Source organism: Garra rufa, chromosome 17, assembly GCF_049309525.1.
Source record: "Garra rufa chromosome 17, GarRuf1.0, whole genome shotgun sequence".
NCBI lineage: Eukaryota > Metazoa > Chordata > Actinopteri > Cypriniformes > Cyprinidae > Garra > Garra rufa.
In genome coordinates this window covers 38,032,420-38,059,397 of record NC_133377.1, presented here as the reverse complement: position 1 = coordinate 38,059,397, position 26,978 = coordinate 38,032,420, and the positions used below count along the sequence as shown (strand labels likewise).

The 26,978-nt window shown below is 35.3% G+C and overlaps 1 protein-coding gene across 2 annotated transcripts; it reads left to right on the top strand.

The window, feature by feature from the left end:
• Nucleotides 1-948: 948 nt before the first annotated feature.
• Nucleotides 949-24,266, top strand: gsk3aa (glycogen synthase kinase 3 alpha a). Of its 2 annotated transcripts, XM_073821600.1 has the most exons (10): nt 951-1,298; nt 3,469-3,656; nt 4,726-4,809; nt 8,072-8,182; nt 9,790-9,920; nt 10,866-11,070; nt 11,680-11,775; nt 14,724-14,910; nt 17,576-17,653; nt 21,992-24,266. In XM_073821600.1, exons 1-10 carry the CDS (start codon nt 1,043-1,045, stop codon nt 22,042-22,044), a joined length of 1,389 nt encoding a protein of 462 aa, XP_073677701.1. In that variant the 5' UTR covers nt 951-1,042; the 3' UTR covers nt 22,045-24,266. The 2 variants fall into 2 exon arrangements, with proteins under 2 accessions (XP_073677702.1, XP_073677701.1); XM_073821601.1 differs by lacking the exon at nt 17,576-17,653 and having other exon boundaries at nt 949-1,298.
• The last annotated feature ends 2,712 nt before the right edge of the window (nt 24,267-26,978 follow it).

Sequence of the window (26,978 nt, the reverse complement as noted above, 5' to 3'; positions counted from 1 at the left end):
GTTTTTTATTCATATGAGTTTTATATTAATTAATTGTACATTATTTGTTTATTTATTATTATTATTATACCAAAAAAAATAGTGCATGATAAAGTTAGAGGAATATTAAAAAAGCATAGAATCTATTTTAATATTTATTTTCTTCATCACACCTAAAGTTTTATTTACTAATAATAATGAACAGATTATTTTGTTTGTTTTTTAATAATATGATTTTTATATTCATTTACATTATTTATTATTATTATTATTATACACAAATAACTAATTGCTCATGATAAAGTGTTATTTTTTATAATTAATTTTAATATTTATTATCTTTATCAGACCTTATGTTTTATTTACAATTTATAAAAAATTATAAGTACTAAACAGATTATTATTTTATTTGTTTTTTTATCCAAATGAGTTTTATATTAAGTAATTGTACATTATTTATTAATATACACAAATAAGTAATTGTTCATGATAAAATTAGAGGAATCTTAAAAATCATATCCTTGTATGGTGTCATTTTTATAATCTATTTTTAATATTTATTTTCTTTATCAGACCTACAAGTAATAAGGAGCAGCTAATTGTTTTATTAGTTTTTTATTCATATGAGTTTTATATTAATGATTTTTACATTATTATTATTATTCACAAATAACTAATTGTTCATGATAAAGTTAGAGGCGTATTGAAAAAGCATATCAATATGGTGTCATTTTTATAATCAGTTTTAAAAAAAAGTCTTAAGAACCATAATTAATTAGGCTTTTCTTAATATGCATTTTATTTTAATTAATTTTTATGCTTTGTTTTTAGTTATTTCTTTACTATACAAAAATAATTATGTGTGCATAATAAAGTTAGAGGCAGATAGTGATCCCTCTCATCAGGTGTGACACCTGCTCCTGTGGTTGTTTGGAGTCCGGATCAATATAGCGCGCCCGAACTGCATTCCCCATGAGGCTGCGCGTATTCTCAGCGCGTGAGAGAGTGGGTGAACGCTGAGGGTCGCGGCAAAAAGGTTTGTCATCTTTTCGTTTTTAACCCAATGTTTCACCCCGCACCAGGCCACGTCGACGAGGGAACCGCTGATACTCGCCCCACAGCCTCGGCACACTTTCAGTCCGATATGAGCGGCAGCGGGCGGCCCAGGACGACCTCGTTCGCTGAGCCTCAGGGGGCGTCCGGAGCCGCTGCAGCATCCGCCGGATCCGCCGCTGTCGTGGGGAGCAACGCAGGAAAGCCCGGGGTCTCACAGGCCTCGGCGGACAGTTCGTCTGCTTGTGCAAATTTAAAACTATCTAGTGAGTATACAAGCGAAGTTATCTCAGTTATGAGTGTTTAATGGACATATCGTGTATATAATTAAACAACACACCTGTGTGTTATTGATAATGACAGTTATGTCATCTCCACGAAACTAGCCTAGGCTAACTAATGAAAATTCTCACAATTTGAGATAAATTATAAACCGAGACTGTGCGTTAAAATCAACTGAGCTGCGTAGACAGCCTTTTGGGACATTAACAAAAAAAATCCTATGGCGTTACCATGGTACAGTGATGCTAAAACCATGGTACTTTTACATAAGATGATACTGATTTGCATATGTATGTGTATTGGTATTTATATACAGTGGTGCTACTAGAGAAAACAGTATTACAGTGGTCCCATTCACTAAAATATCACGACTTGACCATGCTAACATGTCAGAAAACATGGTAATACTTAATTAAATAAAGCAGCACACTATGATTTGAAACGGTAAACTAGAGAATAACTGGTTGACAACCATGTTTCTCCAAGGCTATGTTATTAAAGTGATTGTTTAAATGCTTTACTAGGCAACTTACTAGGCTGTAGGGCATGTTGAATAGGTGGTAACTACCTGTTCTGACACACCCACTGTCATAATGTCCTGTGTGAAGGACACAGACAGGTCAGGCCCGTATTTAGTGACACATGTGGCAATACACTGTTTTTACACTTCTTACTAAGTTGCGTGAGGTTTTTTATTTTTAAGTGCATGTCCAATATGCATATTAGTCTACAGGTTTTTTACCACTAGAAACTTTGCAGTGACAGTGATGCTTATGTTAAATTACCTTTTTTAGTCATAATATGTGACCAATATATATGTATATGACAACATAATATGTTGTCCAAATTAGGTTCTTAACAATGCATTTTACAAATCAAAAATTACATTTTGATATATTTACAGTAGGAATTTTACAAAAAATCTTCATGGAACATGATCTTTACTTAATTTCCTAATGATTTTTGGCATAAAAGAAAAATCAAAAATTTAGACCCATGCAATGTATTTTTGGCTATTGCTACAAATATACCCCAGCGACTTAAGACAGCGACTTAACATTATGTTTTAAATCAGTGCACCCTGTATATGCCATATAGGTAGGAATATATATTTATTTTAGAGAATAGCGTTGCTTTCTAAATTAATGTACACTACCAGTCAAAAGTTTCTGAACATGAATTTTTGAATAAAGAAGAAAATGTCATTTATTTCTGTGATCAAATCAAAATTTTCAGCATCATTACTCCAGTCTTCAGTGTCACACAATTCTTCAGAAATCATTCTAATATGTTCTAATATATGCTGATTTGCTGTTCAAGAAATATTTATTATTATTATTATCAATATTTTAAACAGTTGAGTACATTTTTTGATGAATAGAAAGATCCAAAAATCATTTATCCGAAATAAAAAGCTTTTGTAACATTATGCACTATACTTTTCAAAAGTTAGTATAATTTTAATTTAATTTAAATTTTTGGGGGAAAGAAATTGTAAAAATGAATGCTTTTCTTTAGCAAAGATGCTTTAAATTGGTCAAAAGTGATGATAAAGACATTTGTAAGATAATGTTTTTTTCTGAACTTTCTATTCATCAAAGAAACCTAAAAAAAATCTACTCTGCTGTTTTCAACATGATAATAATAAATGTTTTTTGAGCAGCAAATCAGAATATTAGAATGATTTCCAAAGGATCATGTGAGTAAAGATGCTAAAACTTCAGCAATCACAGGAATAAATTACATTTTAAAATATATTTAAATAGAAAACAGTTATTTCAAAATGTTACTGGTTTTGCTGTACTTTGAATCAAATAAATGCATGCTTGGTGACCAGAAGAGACTTCTTTAAAAAACATTAAAAATCTTTCTGTTTAAAAACTTTCGACTGGTAGTGTAGTTGCTGACATCGTAACTGACAAAAATCTCCTGCTGCAGGTTTATTTGTTTACACGCAGGGAGCAATATGATCTGGGGGGTGTTCCATAAAACAAGTTTACCAAATAAGCCAGGCTTAATTCAGTTAGTCTGACTTATTGTCACTTGATTTGGCTCAAAATAAGTCAGACTAACTGAAATAAGCCTGACTTATTTGGTAAACTTGATTTATGGAACACCCCCCTAATCAGATCTAATGTCTCAAATGTGTTGTAGGAGACAGTGGGAAGGTGACCACAGTGGTTGCCACCCCAGGCCAGGGCCCGGATCGCCCGCAGGAGGTGTCCTACACTGATATCAAGGTGATCGGTAATGGCTCCTTTGGCGTGGTGTATCAGGCGCGCCTCATTGACAGTCAGGAGTGGGTTGCCATTAAGAAGGTACTTCAGGATAAGCGATTTAAGGTATGACACAACCTTACACACACACACAAGTTTATAAATACTTGTTGACTTAAAAAAATGTTAATTAATATTATAATAGAATATACAGTTGAAGTCAAATGTTTACATACACCTTGCAGAATATGCAAATATATGCATAAAAAATGCATGATATTTTTTTTTAGTACTGACCTGAATATTTTACATAAAAGACACATATAGTAATATAGTATTTTACATTAAAGACACACATACATATAGTATCACAAGAGAAAATAATAGTTGAATTTATAAAAATGACCCTGTTCAAAAGTTTACATAAACTTGATACTTAATATTGTGTTGTTACCTGAATGATCCACAGCTGTGTTTTTTGTTTAGTGATAGTTGTTTATGAGTCATATGCAACTATTACAGAAAGTTCAAATGCTCACTGATGCTTCAGAAGGAAAAACGATGCATTAAGACGCCGTGAAAACTTTCTGAATTTGAAGATCAGGGTAAATTTAACTTATTTTGTCTTATGAGGAGCACATATCTTCTGTAGTTTCATACAAAGAAAGTATGAAGCAAACACAAATGAAGCTAAGAAGCTGAACAGGGCTGTAGCAGGGTACATATGCTTATACCTCATTGTCATGTTCTAGACTTATTATGTGTTATATTTATCTTTAATTTAAAAAGAATAATATTGTGGCAGTTTTTTTTCTCTGTGGTATCGAAAATAGTATCGAATATCGATATTTTTCAAGGTATCGTATCGAAGTTAGAAAATCCAGTATCGTGACAACACTAGTAGTAACACAGTATTAAGAATCAAGTGTATGTAAACTTTTGAGCAGGTTCATTTTTATAAATTCAACTATTATTTTCTCTTGTGGACTGTTTGTAAATGTCTTTCAAAACCACTAACCATTTCCATGACCCGCATGTGCTGTCCACTACCAAAGCAAACACTGTGCCCTTGAACGAGGCACATAAACCAAGGCTGCTGTAGGGGAATTGTACTGTCCTGACTACTTGCTTGTAATTTTTTTGACGTCTCTTATCCTTCAGAGATGCTAACCGTCTGTCTTCTCTGTTCATGTAGAATCGAGAACTTCAGATCATGAGAAAACTGGACCACTGCAATATAGTGAGGCTGCGCTATTTCTTCTATTGCAGTGGAGAGAAGGTAAAAAAACAACAACTCATTATGTACACTACTGTTTAAAGGTTTGGGGCCATTGATTAGTTAATATATATAGTCTATAATCTTATGTGTGTGTATGTGTGTGTGTGTGTGTGTGTGTGTGTGTGTGTGTGTGTGTATATACAGTACAGACCAAATGTTCTCATTCAAAGAGTTTTCTTTATTTTCATGACTATGAAAATTGTAGATTCACACTGAAGGCATCAAAACTATGAATTAACACATACTACTTTCTTTGTGTTTATTTGATTCCTGTTCAAGACACTTCGATAAGAATGGCTGTATATTGTTAATATAGGCTACAGAGTTTACCTTTTTTTTTTACAGTTTCGATTGTTGTTGTGCCTTGTGATTTTTTTTTTTTTCAATTAAAAATGTACCTTGGCTCAAAAAAGGTTGAAAAATGCTGCTATAGAATACCCTTAAAGGGACTTTGAAACATCTCAACTTTTCAGAATGCCGCAAGCGCACCTTAGGTCATGTGACATGAACCAACCAATCACTTGTTTAAAAGACAGAGCTTAAAGGAACACTCCACTTTTTTTGGAAATAGGCTCATTCTCCAACTCCCCCCGAGTTAATATGTTGACTTTTACCGTTTTGAAATCCATTCAGCCGTTCTCCTGTTCTGGCGATATCACTTTTAGCATAGCTTAGCATAGATCACTGAATCCTATTAGACCAATAGCATCACGTTCAAAAATGACCAACGAGTTTCCATATTTGTTGTATTTAAAACTTGACTCTTCTGTAGTTATATCGTGTACTAAGACCAGTGGAAATGCAAAGCTGCGAGTTTCTAGGCTGATAAGATTAGGAACTACACTTCCATTCCGGCGTAATAGTCAAGGAAGTTTGCTGCTGTAATATGGCCGAAGCAGGCGGAGTATTATCAGAAATGAGTTCCCAGCTAGTTTAGCATTTGCACATGTGCTGCGTGGTATTACTGCTCCTGCTTCAGCCCTAGCTTGCTTGATTTACGTTAAAAGAAGTAATTCACTTCCAGAACAAAAATGTATAGATAATGTACTCAATCCATTGATATTGAAGATGTTCATGTCTTTCTTTCTTCAGTCGTAAAGAAATAATGTTTTTTGAGGAAAACATTTCAGGATTTCTCTCCATATAGTGGACTTCTATGGTGCCCCCGAGTTTGAACTTCCATAATGCAGTTTTAATGCAGCTTCTAAGGGCTCTAAACGATCCTAGCCGAGGAACAAAGGTCTTATCTAGCAAAACGATCAGTCATTTTCTAAACTACTTGACAATTTATGTACTTTAACCTTGTCTTGTCTAGCTCTGCATCAACTCTGTGTATTCCAATTCAAGACAGTTAGGGTATGTCGAAAACTCCCATCTCATTTTCTCCTCCACCTTCAAAATCGTCCTACATCATTGCAGAAGTACCAACCCAGTGTCTACAAAGTGAACATGCAAAGAATGTCAAACACCTTTTACAAAAAAAGTTTTTTTTTTTTTCTTTAATACCTATCCTAACTGTCTTGAACTGGAATACACAGCGAACACGCAGAGCTAGACAAGACATGCATTTGAGGTTAAAAAGCATATAAATTGTCTTTTTTTTTTAGAAAATAGCTGATCATTTCGCTAGATAAGACCCTTCTTTTTTTGACTGGGATCAATTAGAGTCCTTTAAAGCTGCATTTAAAGGAGAACTCCGGTGTGATATTGACCTAAAGTGTATTGAATCATGATACCGAGTGTGAACGTACCTTGCATATTTCATCTCGGTTTGTGTCCAGCTGTCCGAAATCTGGGGTCAGTTAGCCGATGCTCACAACAAGCTGTCTATGAGAGTGAACAGGGCATCGGAAAAGCCATGTAAATAAATCACTGTTTTACGCCATTTACGAGGCACAAAGTAGCTCCACACTTCATCGGTAGACTTCCTAGGGCCCTGACATTTAAAACGAGACATTGAGAACTCAGAAAAAGCACCGGTAGTTTATTTACAAGAAGATTTATACAGACATCTTCCACCAGGAACAGAGCAGTCGCCGCCATCTTAAATGTAGTCACGATAAGTCGAGTGTCGAGCACGAAGGAAACTACAACCTGATACGTTGATAACCTGATAAATTCATTGGTGCTCGACACTCGATTTATCGTGACTACATTTAAGATGGCGGCGACTGCTCTGTTCCTGGTGGAAGATGTCTGTATAAATCTTCTTGTAAATAAACTACCGGTGCTTTTTCTGAGTTCTCAATGTCTCGTTTTAAATGTCAGGGCCCTAGGAAGTCTACCGATGAAGTGTGGAGCTACTTTGTGCCTCGTAAATGGCGTAAAACAGTGATTTATTTACATGGCTCCTTCGATGCCCGATTGACTTTCATTGACAACCTGTTGTGAGCATCGGCTAACTGACCCCAGATTTCGGACAGCTGGACACAAACCGAGATGAAATATGCAAGGTACGTTCACACTCGGTATCATGATTCAATACACTTTAGGTCAATATCACACCGGAGTTCTCCTTTAAACTGCATTTTGGGAGTTCAAACTCGGCACCATAAAAGCCCATTATATGGAGAGAAATCCTGAAATGTTTTCCTTTATGACTGAAGAAAGAAAGACAAGAACATCTTAAATGACAAGGGAGTGAGTATATTATCTTTAAATTAACGTTACATGAGCCTAAGCTCTTTTCAATAAAATCCATGCAAAAGTTAATATCGGATCATTTTCGAATATTCGGTACATCCTATACTGTATTCTTCACAGTTTTATGCAGAACAGAAGTATGACAAATTGATTGCCAAAAATAAGTGTGAAAAAAATGCTTTTTTGCATAGTTGTGTTTGACACATGAAAAATGTAACAATGTATCTTACAAGGTGACATGATGTAACCTTGCTCTCACCTAAAATGTGTCCCCACATTAATTTCTTGAATTTAGGGTATTGGATCTGGAAAATCCTTGAAAGGTCCTTTAATTTGAAGTTAACCGAGTTGTGGGAACCCTGTGTATGTCATGAGAATATCTGCTGAATTAGATTCAGATAGTTGTAGTTAACAAGTATGTGCTTGTTGATCATGTATGAGCGTTAATTATGAGTTGGTCCTGCTATAACAGTTTGAACACTTTTGGTAAGTCATTGTTGAAAGTCATGTTAAAATAAGGATACAATAATTTCCCCTCATAGTTTAAGCCATGTAGTGTATTTTTGGCAAGTTATCATTTGTCTTCATTTCCAGAGGTTAATGAGTCTTTATTTCACAGAAGGATGAGGTTTACCTCAATCTGGTGCTGGACTACGTGCCTGAGACGGTCTACAGGGTGGCACGACACTTCAGCAAAGCTAAAACCATTATTCCCATCTTTTATGTGAAGGTAAAGTTGACTGATTAAACATACTTTAATTCTTGACATTTGGACAGGCCAACACAAATCAACATTTACCCTTTTCATTCTCTTAATGAATGCCATTGGTCTTATGCACAATTCATCAGTTCATGCTATATTTGTAATATGTGGATAGATATGCACATTTGAGTCGTCACCATATTTAGCAAACACAAGCAGCTTCCAGTTAGGCTAATATTACTACATGTAGAAGAATTAATTCAGTCATGATTAATAAATTAACAGTTTATTGTCTACTGCTTTATTAGATGTTCTTTTATTATGCCACTGTGGCTGACACACAGCCTCTCAAGGCTTATTGTTGTAATAATTACTTTTCGCACCTCTGCAATGTCTATTTTGGCTGATATAACCAAAGCCATATAAACGGGAAATAAATATTACATAATAATATAACAGCCTATGTTTTACAGTCCAGTCAAATCATAATGGATAAAATAAAATCCTACTTATTATTGTAAATGTATATTTTAATTATCTTGTCAGAATGGGTTAATGTGTGTGTGTGTGTGTGTGTGTGTGTGTTGGAGGAAATGTATAATATTGCATTATTATTATGGAATAGAAAAAGAAATAATGAATAATAAAAAATAATAACTAAATAATACTAAACATTACTGAATAATAATGTATATAATGTATACACTACCAGTCAAAAGTTTTTGAACAGTATGATTTTTTTTTTTTTTTTTTAAAGTCTCTTCTGCTCACCAAGCCTGCATTTATATAATCCAAAGTACAGCAAAACTGTTGCAGTATTTTTACTATTCAAAAATAACTGCTTTCTATTTGAATATATTGTAAAATTGTATTTTATTCCCATGATTTTAAAGCTGAATTTTTCTCATCATTACTCCAGTCACATGATCCTTCAGAAATCATTCTAATATTCTGATTTGTTGCTTAAAAACATTTATTATTATTATTGTTGTTATTATTATTATTATTAGGTTTTCTTGTTGAATAGAAAGTTCAGAAGAACAGCATTTATCTAAAATTATAAATGTCTTTGTCATCACCTTATTAATTTAAAGCATCCTTGCTAAAGAAAAGTCTTAATTCCAAGCTTTTGAATGGTAAAGTGTATAATGTTACAAATGCTGATCTTTCTATTCATCAAATTATCCTGAAAAAAAATCTACTTCACTGTTTTAAACATTGATGATAATAGTAATAATAAATGTTTCTTGAACAGCAAATCTGCATATTAGAACGATTTCTGAAGGATCATGACACTGAAGACTGGAGTAATGATGCTGAAAATGTAGCTTTGATCACAGGAATAAATTACATTTTAAAATATGTTCAAATAGAAAGCAGTTTTTTTTTTTTAATAAGTAAAAATATTTCAAAAATTCTTGTTTTTCAGGTATTTTTAGGTCAAATGCAGGCTTGGTGAGCAGAAGAGACTTCTTTAAACATTAAAACTCTTTTGACTGGTAGTGTATATGAATAATTAATAAAAATTTTATTAATCAGTCTTTATTAGTATAGAAATAGAGGCTGATTAAGATATTGCCTTTTTCTTTAATATGAAGATATTTCTGCTTACCTGTCTTTTTGTTTTCTCTTAGGTGTATATGTATCAGCTTTTCCGCAGTTTGGCCTACATCCATTCCCAGGGCGTGTGTCACAGAGACATCAAACCACAGAACCTTCTGGTGGACCCAGAAACAGCTGTTCTTAAGCTTTGTGACTTTGGCAGGTCAGTGCTCTGTGAAAGAGCGATTGCAAGCAAGCTCTCAAAATGTGTCCTTCTGCCTGCCACTGTACATTATGTTCAGTTTTAATGGGTGTTGCACTATAATACTCATATTTTGAGAATGTACCTCTTTGTAAGTGTTGGCCTTAGTTGATGTCTAGATTTAATGTGTATTGGGAATGCATTATCTCATCCTGCCTCCGGTCTTTGTAAGTTGTATTTGTTTCTGATAGTGCATTGTTAAATATGTTAGCAAACGCTGTTGTTCTTGTCTACGGTTCATTTGCAAAAGCAATATGCATCCAAGTATTGATGGTGCCGTTCTTTGATTTGATCCTTTGTCCTCCAGGCAAATTCTGGCTGCTTTTTCCGATGGATTTCCATTAAGAACAGTCTTTTTTTTGTTCTTTTTTTTTATTCAGAGCCGTTTTTGTGAGAACCACTTCAACTGTTAGATGATAGTTAGACGTGTTGACCACTGTAATCCAGACCACATTTGTTAAATTTATTGCAATTTCCAGTATGATGGCACTTGATGACTTTCAGGCCGTTTTTTGAGGGAGCATTACCGCTGCTTTTTGTGTCTGTAAAAAAAGTGGACGATTTGGCAACTCAAAGGCTTGAAAATAGTTATTTGGCAGAGTAGAGAGATGCACATCAGACTGAAATAATCATTGTGTTCGAAAGTGAAACGGATGTATTGAATTTGGGAGCTGTTTTACCTGCAGTTCTATCATTCAGACACATTTTGGTCCATTCGTTTTTTCATCGCTTTACTTTTAAAAATGACAAAGCATTCGATACTGAAACATTTGAACAGTACCTCTTTTTGTACTGGGATAGAAAGAGATTTTTATGGTTTTGAGCTGGATTCAGTCTTTGTCATTTTTTTCACACTGACTGCCCAATTAAAGTTTGTGACATAATTCACATCTGTTTCTTTCTCAGTGCAAAGCAGCTGGTGAGGGGTGAGCCTAACGTCTCTTATATCTGCTCACGATACTATCGCGCCCCTGAGCTCATCTTTGGTGCGACAGACTACACCTCTAACATTGACATCTGGTCGGCCGGATGTGTGCTGGCCGAACTGCTGCTGGGGCAGCCCATCTTCCCTGGAGACAGTGGTGTGGACCAGCTAGTGGAGATCATAAAGGTAAAACTACTTTTAAGCTACTGTTACACTGTTAGGCAAGATTAGTATGTCCTCAAAAGCATCATTTTATTTTTTGTGGTAATTAGCATAAGCATATTTTTAAGTACCAAGGATGCATTAAATTGACAATAAAGAAGTGACAATAAAGAGATTTAGAATGTTTCAAAAGATTATTTCAAATAAATACTGTTTTCAAATAAATGCATCACAAGATCCATAAAAAATCCATAAACAGCATAACTGTTTTTAACATGCATGATAAGAAATGTTTCTTGAGCAGCAAATCGGCTTATTAGAATGATTTCTGAATGATCATGTGACACTAAAGACTGGAGTAATGATGCTCAAAAAATGCAGTTTTCATGACAGGAATCAATTACAGTTAAAAATATATTTGAATAGATGATAATATTTCACAATATTACTGTTTTTTTTTTTTTTCTGTTTTCCATCAAATAAATGCAGTCTTGGTGAGCATAAGAGACTTCTTTCAAAAACAATTTTAGTGTTGCATAATGCATTTCAATACATTTCATAGTTTACTCAACAAACATTTTTTTTGTACTTTAACCGATCATTTTTCACAGTTGTTTCTGTCTGTCTTCTCAGGTGCTTGGAACACCCACAAGAGAACAGATCCGTGAAATGAACCCAAACTACACAGAGTTCAAATTCCCACAGATCAAAGCACATCCGTGGACCAAGGTAAAGTCTCACAGCAGTATCTCACTCACATCTACAGCCAAAGCCATGTGGTATCAGTTAGCGGTGTTACAAAACTGGCTTATAAATATTCTCAAATAACAACGTTTGACAATCTGCAAGTTTACTGCTTGTTCTGTCCAAGAGAAAAGAAGAAACCATCTGACCAATGTGTAAGATAACAGACTGAATATCTTGCCATGGTTTTATGCTTGACAAGTTTACCAAATTCAGCACTTGCAAAAACCTTTTATTTATCTTTTCAATGTCTATATTCTGTAGTTTGTAAATCAGTGTAGTCCAAGTTGTGTTAAAAGGTTAAGTGACCCAAAAATTAAAATTAGCCAATAATTTACTCATCCTCCAGTCATCCTAGGTGTATATGACTTCCTTCTTTTAGACAAATCCAGTCGAGTTATATAAAAAATTATCCTGGCATTTCCAAGCTTAAGAATTGCATGGGTGGGTGTTTCTCCTCATCAGTCCAAAACAAGTCCAATAAAGTGCATCTATCCATAATAAAAAAGTGCCTCACACAGCCCGGGGGGATGAATAAAGGCATCCTGTAGCAGAGAAAAATATCCATATTTAAATCATATCCCTTTAGTCCAGCTTGCGCAGACTGGTTGAACATGGAAGCAGCTCTAGGGCGTATGACTTAAGACGTCAGCTTTGCGCATGCTCCAATCAGTGACGAATGCGCCGTGGAGAGAGGTAAACACGGTGGAGGATTTCTATATAAACCAAGAGGAGACTGGTTTCCCTTTGCTAAAGTAAGGAAACTTTGCTTCCTTTGCTCCTGTAAACAAACTTCGGTTTGTGCAAGTAAGACCAGTTGGTCCAAGCTAGATCAAAGTTTTAAATATGGATATTTTTCTTACAAAAATGCATCGCTTACAGGTGGCCCTTTATTCACCCCCCGGAGCCATGTGAGACACTTTTTATTATGGATGGATGCACTTTATTGGACTTGTTTTGGACTGATGAAGAGAAACACCCGCCCATGCAATTCTAAAGCTTGGAAATGCCAGGATAATTTTTTATATTTTTTCAGCTGAAAAATTCCAGTTGAAATTCGTCTGGAAGAAGGAAGTCATATACACCTAGGATGCCTGGAGCGAGAGTAAATTATGGGTTTATTTTCAGTTTTGGGTGCACTAACCCTTTATGGGTGACTTGTCAAACTTCCAGAAAAGGCAAATCTTGGAAGTTTGTTTTGCAGGAGCATCTTTAACTTAGGGCTGGGCGATAATTCGATAACAGTTACTTAAATTTCTGTAGTCATAATTTTATATTAAAAACATTAATCTCAACATGAATTTATGATTTTGATTGCATTCATTTAACCTCTGAGCCTCATTAAACATATGAAAGGGTAAAAACAAAGGTAAAAAACAAAATTCCCCTGTAAATCACTTTGAGGAATCAAATATCACCTAATATGAAGGCTAATTTTATTTTTTTATTTTTTCAAAATGTGTTAAATCAGCTGCACAAAGGGATTGGCATGCTGAAAAGATTTGTCTATTCTAAATTTTATTGAATGATAAATACACTTAAAAATCACTTTAACTCTGCATTTACAGTCAGAGCCATGTTACAAGTGTTGTATCATATTACAGTTCTTATTTTTTATAAAAAAAATTGTATAAATTCTATTAATATTAATAATATTGTATTCTATTGATGTTGATTTTACTAGTAATATTCTAATCTGTATTCTACCTCAATTGATCATTGTTTGGAAAGTATTTGTCTTCTGACAATAAACCATAAATAATAATTAACTATCTGGTTTTTCTTTCATTCAGGAGTAAAAATCTGCCTTTAATATTGATAGATATAAAGATTTTACATTTATTGTGATAATTATCGATATCGACTGATATGAAAAGAATTATCGTGATCATTTTTTTTGCCATATCGCCCGGCCCTACTTTAACTTTAACAGCCCATTTGTTTGGTGTAGAGTTAGTTCACCCAAAAATGAAAATTTTGTAATTAATTACTCCCCCTCATTTCATTCCAAACGCGTAAGACCTTCGTTCATCTTGCGAGACTGACACAGAATAGAAGAAATTGTTGAATAAAGTTGCTATTTTTGTTTTCTTTGCACACAAAAAGTATTGTCGTAGCTTCATAACATTACGGTAGAACCTCTGAAGTCACATGGACTGTTTTAATGATGTCCTTACAGGGCCTTGAATGTGGCAGTTGCATTGCTGTCTATGCAGTGTCAGAAAGCTCTCGACATGAGGCAGAGAAATTAATGACAGAATTTTAATATTTAGATGAACTATCCCTTTAAGAACAACAGTCTTTATGATTATGACCGACTACACAAACCATGTCGAGACTTCACCAGCAAAGAAGAACAGTAGACAAAAAATAGGGACGATCAAACATCAGGAAGGACTGTGTCCAAACAACACACATTTACTGTAGTAAAGTGACAGCAAACCTCAATATTCACTTTCACGACCCTGTTTATACAAAAAACAATTAAGAACTTCTCAAAGCCAACATCAATGAAACAGCTGCAATTGCTTAAACTTTATTCGGATGCCTAAGCTAAATACGAAAAATATGGTGCCATGATCATAAAACCTGGGCAGTTGAAGCACTAATATGAATTTCAACATCTCCCCTGGCCAACCAAATCACCTGACTTGAATATTATCAAACCACTGTGGACAGTTTTGAAAAGAAGAGTGAGAAGCGTCCTTCAACATCTCTGAAGTAACTGGCAGATGTTTTGATGGATAGAATACATTCTAAAACTGTATTCTAAAAACATTGGAAGCTGACAATTGATGGTAAAACACCTGAATAAAGAAACATAGCCTATTTCCCAGGTGTTCACATTTTACAGTGAGTAGCTCATTTCAGTCAGTTGTCTGTTAACTCTAATCCTCCCGTTTGACATTTCTCTTTATGTCATTTCTCCACAGGTGTTTAAACCAAGAACTCCGCCTGAGGCAATAGCCCTGTGCTCTCGGCTGTTGGAGTACACACCAGTGACACGACTGTCTCCGCTCCAGGCCTGTTCTCACGCCTTCTTTGACGAGCTGCGCCAACCTGGCACCCGTCTGCCCAGCGGTCGGGAACTGCCTCCGCTTTTCAACTTTACCACGACAGGTGAGTCACAGGAGCCTTTCAGGAAACTTCATTGCATACAGATGTCATCCAGATAACTCAACAAAACCAATTTCTGTAGAATTAGTGTCAGTTTTGGCCTGATGTTATTCAGAGTCAGAACAAGGATGCAGATCAGTATTTAATCCACCTTTACTGTAAATCAAACTGTGAGAATCGTTTAATGGAGACATGAGAAATCCCTCCCCAGTGCACTCAGGCCACCTATTAAAACTAACCTGCAGAAACAGCTTGTTCAGAGCTGAAGCAGTCTCACATTAAGATAAAACCACCATCATTTGTGTATCATTTCAACACCTTTTCCCACTTTGACCTGTCCTTATAGAAGACAGTATAGAAAGCAATCCGCAAAGGTTAGCAAATTATTCATTTCATACGCTACCATTCAAAAGTTTGAGGTCTGATTTTATTTTATTTTTTAAACGATGAAATCAATGCTTTTATTCACCAAGGACACATTCAATTGATCACAATTGACAAAGACATTTGTAATGTAAAAAAAAATTGTTTCACATAAATGCTTTTCTTTTAAACCTTTTATTCATCAGATCCTGAAAAAATCAGTTTCTACAAAAATATTAAGCAGCACAACTGTAATGTTTCTTGAACAGCAAATCAGCATATTAGAATGATTTCTGAAGGATCATGTGACACTGAAGACTGAAAGCAATATAGATTTCTTACAGAGATATTTAACAAAGTGTGGCCTTGATAAGCATAAAAGACATCTTTCAATAACATAAAAAACCTACTGAGTTGGACTACTTTATTATAAATTTATGATACTTTTACATCCTTTTTGAAGCTTGAAAACCTAATTCCCCATAGAAATTAATAGCACAGTACAAATCTCTTTTTGTGATCTGCAGTAGAAATATAATAATACAAATTTGGAAAGACATGAGTGCGTAAATTATGACAGAATTTTCATTTATGGATGAACCGTTCCTTTAATTCTAAGGGTTAGAGAGCGGGCAGCAAATGGTCATGTAAAACTAAATTACAACTACGTTTGATGCAAGAAACCTTGACTAATATAATTGGACTTCAGGGAAGAAAATTAAATACTACAGAAGCCATTGAGAGGAGACTAGCAGCACTGTACTCTAGTGTTAATTTCGTCACCTATTTTTAATTTAGTCTTAGTCTTGTGCCAAATGTCCTTGTTAGTTTTAGTCATATTTAGTCATTCACATATCTTTTTTTGTTAGTCAAGTTTTAGTCGACTAAAAGTCTCGTCATTTTAGTCTAGTTTTAGTCAAAAGAAAACTCAAGGTATCTTAGTCAAGTTTTAGTCGACTAAAAGTCTCGTCATTTTAGTCTAGTTTTAGTCAAAAAAGAACTCAATATATTTTAGTCTAGGTTTAGTCAAAAAATTGTAGTCTTTTTTTTTAAATAACACATTATTACTGAGATTATTACCAAAGACTATAGAATACCCTTAAAGGGACTTTATTCTAGTGGACCCCTGAGAGTGAGTTTTTTTTAAGCGACCGTTATTTTAGAACGTTCCTCCTTATTGTTTCCATGGCGACGCATCAAGCTTGTCACGTGTCACAACACAGACACAATAACACTGTATGACAGATAGATCGCTTTTATTTCGTTTTTCCTTTTTTATCCAAAATACTCACACACTTGCTTACCATGCCATGAACTATCTAATATTCCGATTCACAAATATGTGTGAATTAGTATGTTTCGTACTTTAAAACCCTATATAAATGATCTGGATCGTAATCTGTAACGTGAGACGGGCGCCGCCATGTTTGTTCGCGCTGCTGTTCAGACTCAGAGAGTCCTGTCAGCCGTATTTACAGCACATATACATTCATCCGTTTCTCCCGAAATACATGCAAGTAAGTGGCTGGTGAACTGGAAGAGGAATAGAGTGAACTTTTTAGTTACTTAGCCTATGTGTATGTGATATGAATAAAACACATCGGCAAATTATATTTGAATAGATTGTTATTTGCTGCTTCCATAGACCTATGTGTGTATTTTACAAACTCTAAATGTCTCCTTTTACTACTACTTATGTGTATTTAAATGTCTGAAACCTAAAATAAGCGTTATGTGGTTAAAAACACTGCATAGTTGTGATTATATGACAAGTGCAGAGCTCGTCCGTCTCTGGCTCAGCGCCAGCCAGCGCGCCAAAGCGCAGTTTGAATATTTTAAAGCCGTAACAGCTGATGAAAAATCAGAGACGATTGTAGACGAAAATGAAGAGAGATTTTATCTTAGTTTTTATTTTATGCAAAACATTTTCGTCTCGTCTTTTTTCGTCAACAATAATGCATGTTAATTTAGTCTTAGTCAGCGTTTTTGGACAGTGGTGCAGTCTTGTCATCGTCTCGTCTTAGTCATGAAAAAAAAGGTCGTTGACGAACATATTTCATCTCGTCTCGTCTGACGAAATTAACACTACTGTACTCAGCCCCTACAAAATATCCTGTTGCTTTTCTTTCTTTTGCATTGTTTATCTTTTTCTTTTTTATCTTTTAATCTAATTTTATTTTACCATTCATCCAGGTGATAGTTTGTGTGAAATGTTTCTGTTGTTAAAAAGCACATTTGATAGTTTTGCTTGGTTGTTTGTTCCACTTAGAGGTCTGTCAACAGAGTGTGTTTCTCTTTATTTCAGAGCTGATGATTCAGCCGCAGCTCAATTCCACTCTCATTCCACCTCATGCCCGTGCACAAACCGTAGCTTCCTCCAACGGTAATGCTGTTATCCTTCTCACTGATGATTTGGGAGTGGGTGGGGTTAAGACAACATTAAATCAAAACTCACCTTATTAACTTAATGTTAATAAAGCCTTCCGGTTCATTATAGCGCACGATTAATCAGTGCGTTTATTCTATAACAAGGAGAATGCTTTTTCTCATTATCTTTCATGGACAATAACTTTCCCTGCTTCTGAAATGACTCTTTTGACATAGTAACGCCCTTCTTGGGTATGAAAGTATTAGTTCACTTCCAGAATAAAAATCCTGATCGTTTACTCACCCCCCATGTCATCCAAGATGTTTATCTCTTTCTTTCTTCATTCGATAAGAAATTAAGGTTTTTGAGGAGAACATTCCAGGATTTTTGTCTCCATATAGTGAACTTCAATGGTGGCCAACAGGTTGATATTGCAGTTTCAATGCAGCTTCAAAGGGCTCTACACCATCCCAGCTAAGGTATAAGGGTCTTATCTAGCAAAATGATCGGTCATTTTCTAAAAAAAAAAATTATATACCACAAATGCTTGACGTAGTCATGTTGGAAAGATCACGCATGACTAGGGTTGGGAATCGAAAATCGATTCCGATTCTGGAATCGGATACTTAAGATAAAGAATCGGATACTTGTTATAATATTAAAATTTCGATTCCTCGTTTCGATTCCTGGTTGCATTTTTTCCATCTAGTGATCTGCCAGGACCTTCCGCGCGTGCAATCTGCCAGGACTTTACGTGGTAATGTAAACATCAGTCGAAAAGATGGATCACGGTAAGCTAAGCGTTTAAAAGTGTGTCTACGCTTTGTAAAAACCGAAGACAAATCTACCGCTGCACGCAAACTTCATCTTAGAGATCTGCAAGGGACGGATTTTAGTCCTGCGCCCGCCCACTCCAGAAGGAATATATGTTATTTCGTCCCGCAAAAGCCCACATAAAAGTCACTTATACCCCCGCGGGAAGACAGGTATCTACTTTATCTCTTGGCTGCATGAAACAAACCCTCCCGGTAATTTAAAGGCAAAGATGACCAGAGTAATAGTAACGAACTCGCGCGTGCCTAATGTATTCATTCTTGTATATCGGAGTCGTACATTAGGCACGCATAAGTCCGCTGTTGATTCACAAACTATTCATGCTTTCGGTGCTCTGATCCATAGTATTTTTGCCTGAAATTTCAAAATATTTGCATAGTTTTCAAAATGAATGTCCTGTGAGTTTTTTTATAATGAATGCTTACCCATAGAGGTGGATCTTGTAAGGGTCAGTGGTGTTTAAGCACATATGAGCACCAGCATAAACAGATTTACAATGTATTTACTATATTTTTCATTTATATGTTTATTTTATAATAAATACAAACAGTAGATATTCAGTCACTTAAGAAAGAGTACTCTGAAGTTGTGAAGAATGTCTGAATTAAATAATTTAGGTGCTTTAAATCTGTATGTGTGTATTCATGTTAAAAAGTTAGAGCAGAGGATTTTCTTTTAAATTCAAAAGTATAGCTTTAATTTAAAGTTTGCTTGATTTTTTTTTAATAACATGCAGGAGAAAATAAAAAGGCAAAACTAATGTTTAGGTTAATAAAAAAGGTTAAAAAATAAACACCTTTAGAGGAAATGTCAGGCATAGTGGGGCCTTGCAAAACTGACCCGAGAAGAAGGGGGCCCTGATATAAAAAAGGTTGAGAACCCCTGTAATAAAATAATATGTTGCAAGCTAGCACTGAAAATAAACATGTTTAATATATTAATGTTTGACTTTTGTGTTTGTTGTTTTTTTTTTTTTACTAAATCGGAATCGAAACTGGGAATCGAAAAGAATCGGAATCGATAAGTGGAATCGGAATCGGAATCGAAATCGATAAAATTCAAACGATACCCACCCCTACGCATGACGTAGGCAGAAGTACCGACCAAGTGTTTATAAAGTGAACGTGCAAAGAAAGTCAAACGCCCTTTACAAAAAAAGGTAAAACAACAATGTTAAATGATTTTGAAGGTGGATGAAAAAATGAGGAAAAATTGTACCGGAGCACACAGACGAAGAACTAACCGTGCATGATGTTTCCAATGTGATTACACTATGCAATGCTAATGCAAAACAAGCATTTGTGGTTAAAAGTACAGTATCTCACAAAAATGAGTACACCCCTCACATTTTAGCAACCGTTTTAGGTTGAGTAGTCAATGTGCAGCTTCTATAGCAGTGTAGATTTACTGTCCTCTGAAAATAACATACAACCATTATTGTCAAAATAGCTGACAACAAAAGTGAGTACACTCTAAGTGATAACAGCAGTATGTTGTTTAACCATGCAAAGCCACGTGTCCTATTTATCATGTTTATGTTTTTGTCTGCTTGACAGGACTATACAAAGTTGTGCATATTGCATTAGAGCAGTTAAAATTTGCTCCGTTAAGTACAGTTCTCTCATACTGACCACTGGATGTTCAACATGGCATCTGAGGATTTGAGAATTAGAATTGTTGCTCTCCACAAAGATGGCCAAGGCTATTAGAGGTTCAGTAACACTGAAAAAACTGAGTTACACTACAGTGGTCAGGGTCATACAGAAGTTTTCCAAGATGGGTTCCATTCAGAACAGGCCTTGCAGGGGGCGATCAACAAAGTTGAGCACTCTCTCTGTGCGTCAGGTGCAGAACCTGGCTTCAGAAAAACGATGCATGAGTGCTGCCAGCATTGCTTTAAAGGTTGCAGAAGTAGAAGGTCAGCTTGTCAGTGCTCAGACCATACGCCGCACACTGCAACAAGTCAGTTGGCATAAGCTTCGTCCTAGAAGAAAGCCTCTTCTAAAGCTGGCTCACAAGAAAGCCCACAAATAGTTTGCTGAAGACAACCTGTCCAAGAGCATGAATTACTGGAACCATGTCCTGTGGTCTGATTAGACTATAAGATAAACTTGTTTGGCTCAGATGGTGTTCAGCATGTGTGGCAATGCCCTGGTGAGGAGTACCAAGAAAATTGTGTCTTGCCTACAGTCAAGCATGGTGGTGGTAGCATCATGGTCTGGGGCTGCATGAGTGCTGCTGGTACTGGGGAGCTGCAGTTCATTGAGGGAAACATGGATTCTATTGTGTACTGTACATTCTGAAGCATGATGCCTTCCCTCCAGAAACTAGGCCGAATGGCAGTTTTCCAACATGATAACGATCCCAAACACACCACTAAGATGACATAGGCCTTGCTGAGAAAGCTGAACGTGAAGGTGATGACCAAGTATGTCTCCAGACCTGAACCCTATTAAGCACCTGTGGGGCATCCTCAAGTGGAAAGTGGAGAAGCACCATGTGTCTAACATCCAGCAGATCCGTGATGTGATTATAGAGGAGTGGAAGAGGATCCCAGCAACAACCTGTGCAGCTCTGGTCAATTCCATGTCCAGGATGATTTAGGCAGTGCCAGATAGCAATGCTACATAAAATATTGACACTTTGGAGTTTGGACAAGTTTACTTAAAGGAACACTCCACTTTTTTTGGAAATAGGCTCATTCTCCAACTCCCTTCCGAGTTAATAAGTTGAGTTTTACCGTTTTGAAATCCATTCAGCCGTTCTCCTGTTCTGGCGATATCACTTTTAGCATAGCTTAGCATAGATCATTGAATCCTATTAGACCAATAGCATCACGTTCAAAAATGACCAACGAGTTTCCATATTTGTTGTATTGTTGGAGAATGAGCCTATTTCCAAAAAAAGTGGAGTGTTCCTTTAAGGTGTACTTACTTTTGTTGCCGGCTATTTTGACAGTAATGGCTGTATGTTGAGTAATTTTCAGAGGACGCTAAATCTGTACTGCTATACAAGCTGCACATCGACTACTCTCAAATTTATCCAAGTTTAATTTCTATAGTATTGTCCCTAGAGAAGTTATACTAAAATGGTTGCTGAAATGTGAGGGGTGTACTCACTTTTGTGAGATACTGTATATACATTTTTAGTTTTTAATTTTAGTTTTAGAAAATGGCGTTTTTATTTCTTGATAGATAAGACCCTTATTCCTTGGCTCGGATCGTGTCGAGCCCTTTGAAGCTGCAATTTGGCTCCCGTTCAAGTCTGGAATGTTTTCCTCAGAATTTTTTATTTTGACATGAGCATCTTGGATGACATAGGGATTATACATGTCTTAAGTAAACTAATACTTGTATTTAACTTGATTTCCTAAAAAAAAAAATTACTGACCCATACCTTTGAACACTGGTGTATATGTAACATTTTATGTGTGTTTATGCCTTGTGTTTTCCCTGACAAATGTCATATTTTCAATGTCCTCTTTTTTTTTTTTTTTGTCCCCTCTCTCTTCTCTGCCAGATGGCTCTGAAGGTTCTGTACAGCCCGGATCTACTCTGACCAACAGCACCTGAGGCTGTCTCTAAAAAAAACAAACAAGCTTACACACCACAGCATCTGAGCCACCACAGCGCACATCTCTCCCTCTGACAAACACACACACACAGTCTTACACGCTCTTTACCTCATACACGGCATCTCTTCCCTATAGCTTGAATTCACACATTTACCGAACTGATGCAGACTTACCAGTTACTGCACGACGGTCTGGAAAACCCGATGTTTGCTGACTGTTGAACAAACTTGCAGTCTACCGAGAAACACTCTGGACACACACACACACTCCGACACACTGCCATGCACATGCAACAAACAAGAAGAAAAAGTTATACTGCTAACATTTGCTTCAGATAATAGAGGTAGTCAATCTCGAAAGCGCTCCGAACGGCTGCGCACGCCCGTAGTAAAGCTCTCGCGCATCCATAACGCAACACCACGTGTGTTTTGGAGGTCAAATACGATTGGTATCAATCAGTGGCTAGGGGCGGGTCCTCTGTCTAATTTTTATCTTAATTTATTTAAACCGACGTTATCAGTGGATGTTTTCCCTTGATTTGTTTAGGAGTGACACTCTCAATATCCCTATTAGAGGTAAAATACATTTCGCAAGGGAACAAGCAGTCACGGTAAATGATGTATCTTGTTGTAAATGTCAAGGAAAAGAGGCGAGACTAATTGTGGTGGTTTTATACCATTATTTTATTGTCTTTTAAAAGATGAGAATAATATCTTGCTTTTACCTTCCAGTAAATATATTTATTATTTTAAAGTGGTGACTTTCGAGAAGGCATCTGCAGTTGTTTCCCTGCGAGTTGGGAAAAGGTTTTAACGCTCTTGTTGACCTTAAAGAAGGGAAAGAAAGAGTTATGCAAGATAATTGCCTATCAATATTGTTGTACTGAAGTGACTTTATATTCCAGGGCATTTAATTATCAATGTTAATGATGCTCTGGGTCTAGGCTTAATTTATGCTTGTGAGATTACAAAGTCTTCATGCGTTCAGAGTCATTTTTTTTTTAAATGACGTCAGGTTTGAAGACTAAACCATGCGTCATAATTCAGTGTTTCAGTACGTTTCCTTTCTGTTTTAGCCATTTTTACAGTAAATTAAGCTACTTCTAGGGACTTTGTGGTAGAACAGTTCTAGAATATGTTTGTGAATCTGCACACGAGTTGAAAATCGTAACGTCAAATGGTCTCGGTCAACCGCATCGATCCGCTGTCCAAAAATCGTATTTTTCTTGAAAACATCTGTTAGTCTCTCAATAAACCCTCTACTGAGGTCCTCACTCGAAGGCCCTTCTTCCAGCTTTCTCTGATGCTCATGCTCTTCTCCTGTTCCTTTTCATTAGTCTTTTTATGTTGTTCAGTGGGTGTGGCTTGACCGGGTTTGCCCCACCCACCTGTATGTAAATATACTTCAGTTTTTAAGCCCTGTGTAAGATGTAAATACCAACACTGTACCACTTTTGTGTTTTCGTTCATGTCTTTCTCTCCCTTCATCTCTCTTGGGCTGTCTTCTCTTAGCTCGGAAGAGCTCGACCTCCGTTTTGTCTGTCATTTAAAGTATTTATTGTTTTGCACTGTAATGTTGGGGCTGAAAGTTTCACCTTTTTTTTTGTCTGCGTACTGTATGTCAGTTCATAAGCTCAGCACTTGATTCGCGAAGAAAGGGGATTGATTTATTGGAGTAAAACTTGAGCAATTCGAGACATTTTTGCAAAGCTGCACTGGAAGTCATGCTCATACGGTCTGTTTTTCATAAAAAAGGACAGCCTCTGAAGTGAATTGGCTGCTTTGGCTTGAAGCCTCAAAGACAGTGGAAAGTGTTTACTCTTTAATCTGACATCTGTGAATCAAGCCCACAGCATCATGTGTGTGTACCCTTTGAAAAATGTGAATTCTTTAAAAAAAAAATATATATACATATATATTTAAATGTGCATTTAGCTTTGAAGTTTAATTTCCTCCCTTTTAAGGCTTGTTAAATGAATTAAGACCAGCCTCGAAGTCTCTTCTCCTTCATTGCTTCTATAATCCTGCCCTCCCCACTGTCTCTGCCTTAAGCCTACCATACAAACGTTAGTCTGTTATTACCTCTTTTTTTTGTTAATTGTTGGAACTTTCTGCCTCAACGTTCTGGCCCAGGGGAATCGTGTCCTGAGACAAAGAGAGAGACGAATGGAGAGAGCTTGTCAGAATAAATTGAACTCGTTTAATAAAGTGACGAAACTGAGTTTTCAGAGGCAGTGCTGGTGTGTGTGTGTGCTGAAAGTGAATTTTTACATGCCTTGCCTATATAAAGGGATGGTTCACCCAAAAATGTAAATTCTGTCATTAATTACTCACCCTCATGTCGTTTCAAACCCATAAGACCTTTGTTCATCTTCGGAACACAAATTAAGATATTTTTGATGAAATCTGAGAGCTTTCTGACCAATAAAATAGTACTGTAATGTTATGAATCTATGAGAATACTTTTTGTGCGCAAAGAAACCAAAAGTAATGACTTAAGTTTTCGTGTCAGTCTCCATTGCGCATTTATGAGAGTACCATGATATATGCATGTGGTGCTGCTTCATACAATTAAGGCTGAAACACACGTCACATGGGCTCTTTTATCATTTTTTCATCAATTTTCAGTTGTGTTGCTGTCTATGCAGGGTCAGAAAGCTCTTGGATTTCATTAAAAGTATCTTAATTTGTGTTTTGAAGATAAACGAAGGTCTTATGTTTTTGGAACAACATTAAATTGAGTAATTAATGACCGAGTTTTCATTTTTGGGTGAACTATCGCTTTAACATGACTTAATTTTAACATCTATTTGAATACATTTATGATGAGGCCAAAAGATCACAATGAAATTGTGAAATCTGTTTATTTTAAAAGTCTAAGTTGAAGTTTATTTAGAAAAGTTAGGATATTTTAGTCCGACTTTTCACTCAGATTCATAATTATAGAATGCAATGGTATTTATATAATTTACATAATTGCAAATAATATGAAACAAATTGTGTTAAAATAGAAAAGTGCAAGCATTTTTACTAGTTTGCATAATGTTTAATAATATGTTTACTAATGCAAACAAATGGTTTTAAAATAATGTTTTTAAACAGAAACATTTAATAGTGTTCTTACATTTTTTGAAACCTGCACTGTAAAAAATTTGCTGTAGTTCTGCAGCTGGTTGCCAGTAACTTACTGTAGATTTTTAATTTATGTTATTTACTGGCAACAGTTTGTTCAAAGTTAAATGAACATTAAACATTAACAAGTCTTTGTCTTTACAGAATAAAACTATAAAATAACAACCTACTGCAAAGCATTCTGGGAACCAGAAACCTTCATCAACCTTTTTCTGTTTTTTTCCTTCAGATTTTGGTTCCCAGAATGCTTTGCATGAGGCTGTTATTTTAGTTTTATTCTGTAAAGATAAAGACTTGTTAATGTTTAATGTTCAATTAACTTTGAACAAACTGTTGCCAGTAAATAGCATAAATTAAAATCTACAGTAAGTTACTGGCAACCAGCTGCCAGTAATACTGTAATTTCTACAGATTTTGTTTACAGTGTGCTAAATGCATATTATTGCTGATTGTGAAATATGTATTTGGAACAATATTTTTGATTTGTTTTTATTTTAAAAGGGTTGTTTGTCATTTAGCAGATGCTTTCTTGCCCAAATCAACCTCTAAATACAGGACAAGCAGTCTGGAAGTAACCTGGAGTTAAGGAATATTCTCATCAGAGTTAAAAAACTGTGAGTACAGTATTATTGCAGTATTATAATACTATGTATATATTATTAATATGAATCCATGTGCAGTTTGTTCCAGCTTGTTGTTCTTAAAGCTAGTGTCACTATTTATTTACTGTCATGTTGATCCAAACCAGTATGGTTTTCTTTCTTCTGAGAGAAAGAATAAGTCTTTCCCAGAAAATACAAATAAGTCAGGACATTTAAATTAAAAAAAAGGACAAAATATGCTATTAGAGTACTGCATATAGTTTTGTGCTATATTTTCTGTGAGAAGCAGAAATTACAATCTCCTATAATCTGTTCATTATAATTTCCACATTTCTTAAATTTAATTTTGCATGTACACTACCAATCAAAAGTTTTTGACTAGGAAGACTTTTTAATTTTTAGACTTTTTAAAGTCTCTTCTGCTCACCAAGCCTGCATTTATTGGATCTAAAGTACAGCAAAAACAGTACAATTTTAAAATATTTTTACTATTTAAAAGAACTGTTTTCTATTTGAATATATTTTAAAATGTAATTTATTCCTGTGATTTCGAAGCTGAATTTTATCATCATTACCCCAGTCACATAATCCTTCAGAAATTCTAATATTCAGTTTTGCTGCTCAGAATATTTTTTGTTGTAAATGTTAGATTGAAAATAGCTGAGTAGAATTTTTCAGGTTTTTTTTAGATTAATAGAAAGTTTAGAACAGCGTTCATCTAAAGTAGAAAACTTTAAAAATGTCTTTATCATCACTTTTGATTAATTTAAAGCATCCTAACTAAATAAAAGTATTAATTTCTATAAATTCCCCCCCCCCCCCCCAAAAAAAATTATACTGACTTCACGCTTTTGAACGGTAGTGTATTATGTTACAAAAACGTTTATCTGAAGAATCCTGAAAATAAAAAAATACTCAACTGTTTTAACTGTTGATAATAAGTAAAATGTTTCTTAAATTGCAAATCAACAATTTCTGAAGGATCATGTGCGATGATAATTGACCTAATTATGCTAAAAAATGTAGCTTTAAATTTCAAATAAAAAACTTTATTTTAAATAGTAAAAATATTTCACAATATTACTGTTTTTGCTGTATTTTGGATCAAATAAATGCAGGCTTGGTGAGCAGAAGAGACTTCTTTAAAAATCTTTTTTTTTTTCTTTTTTTTTTTTTTCCAAACTCTCGGCTGGTAGTGT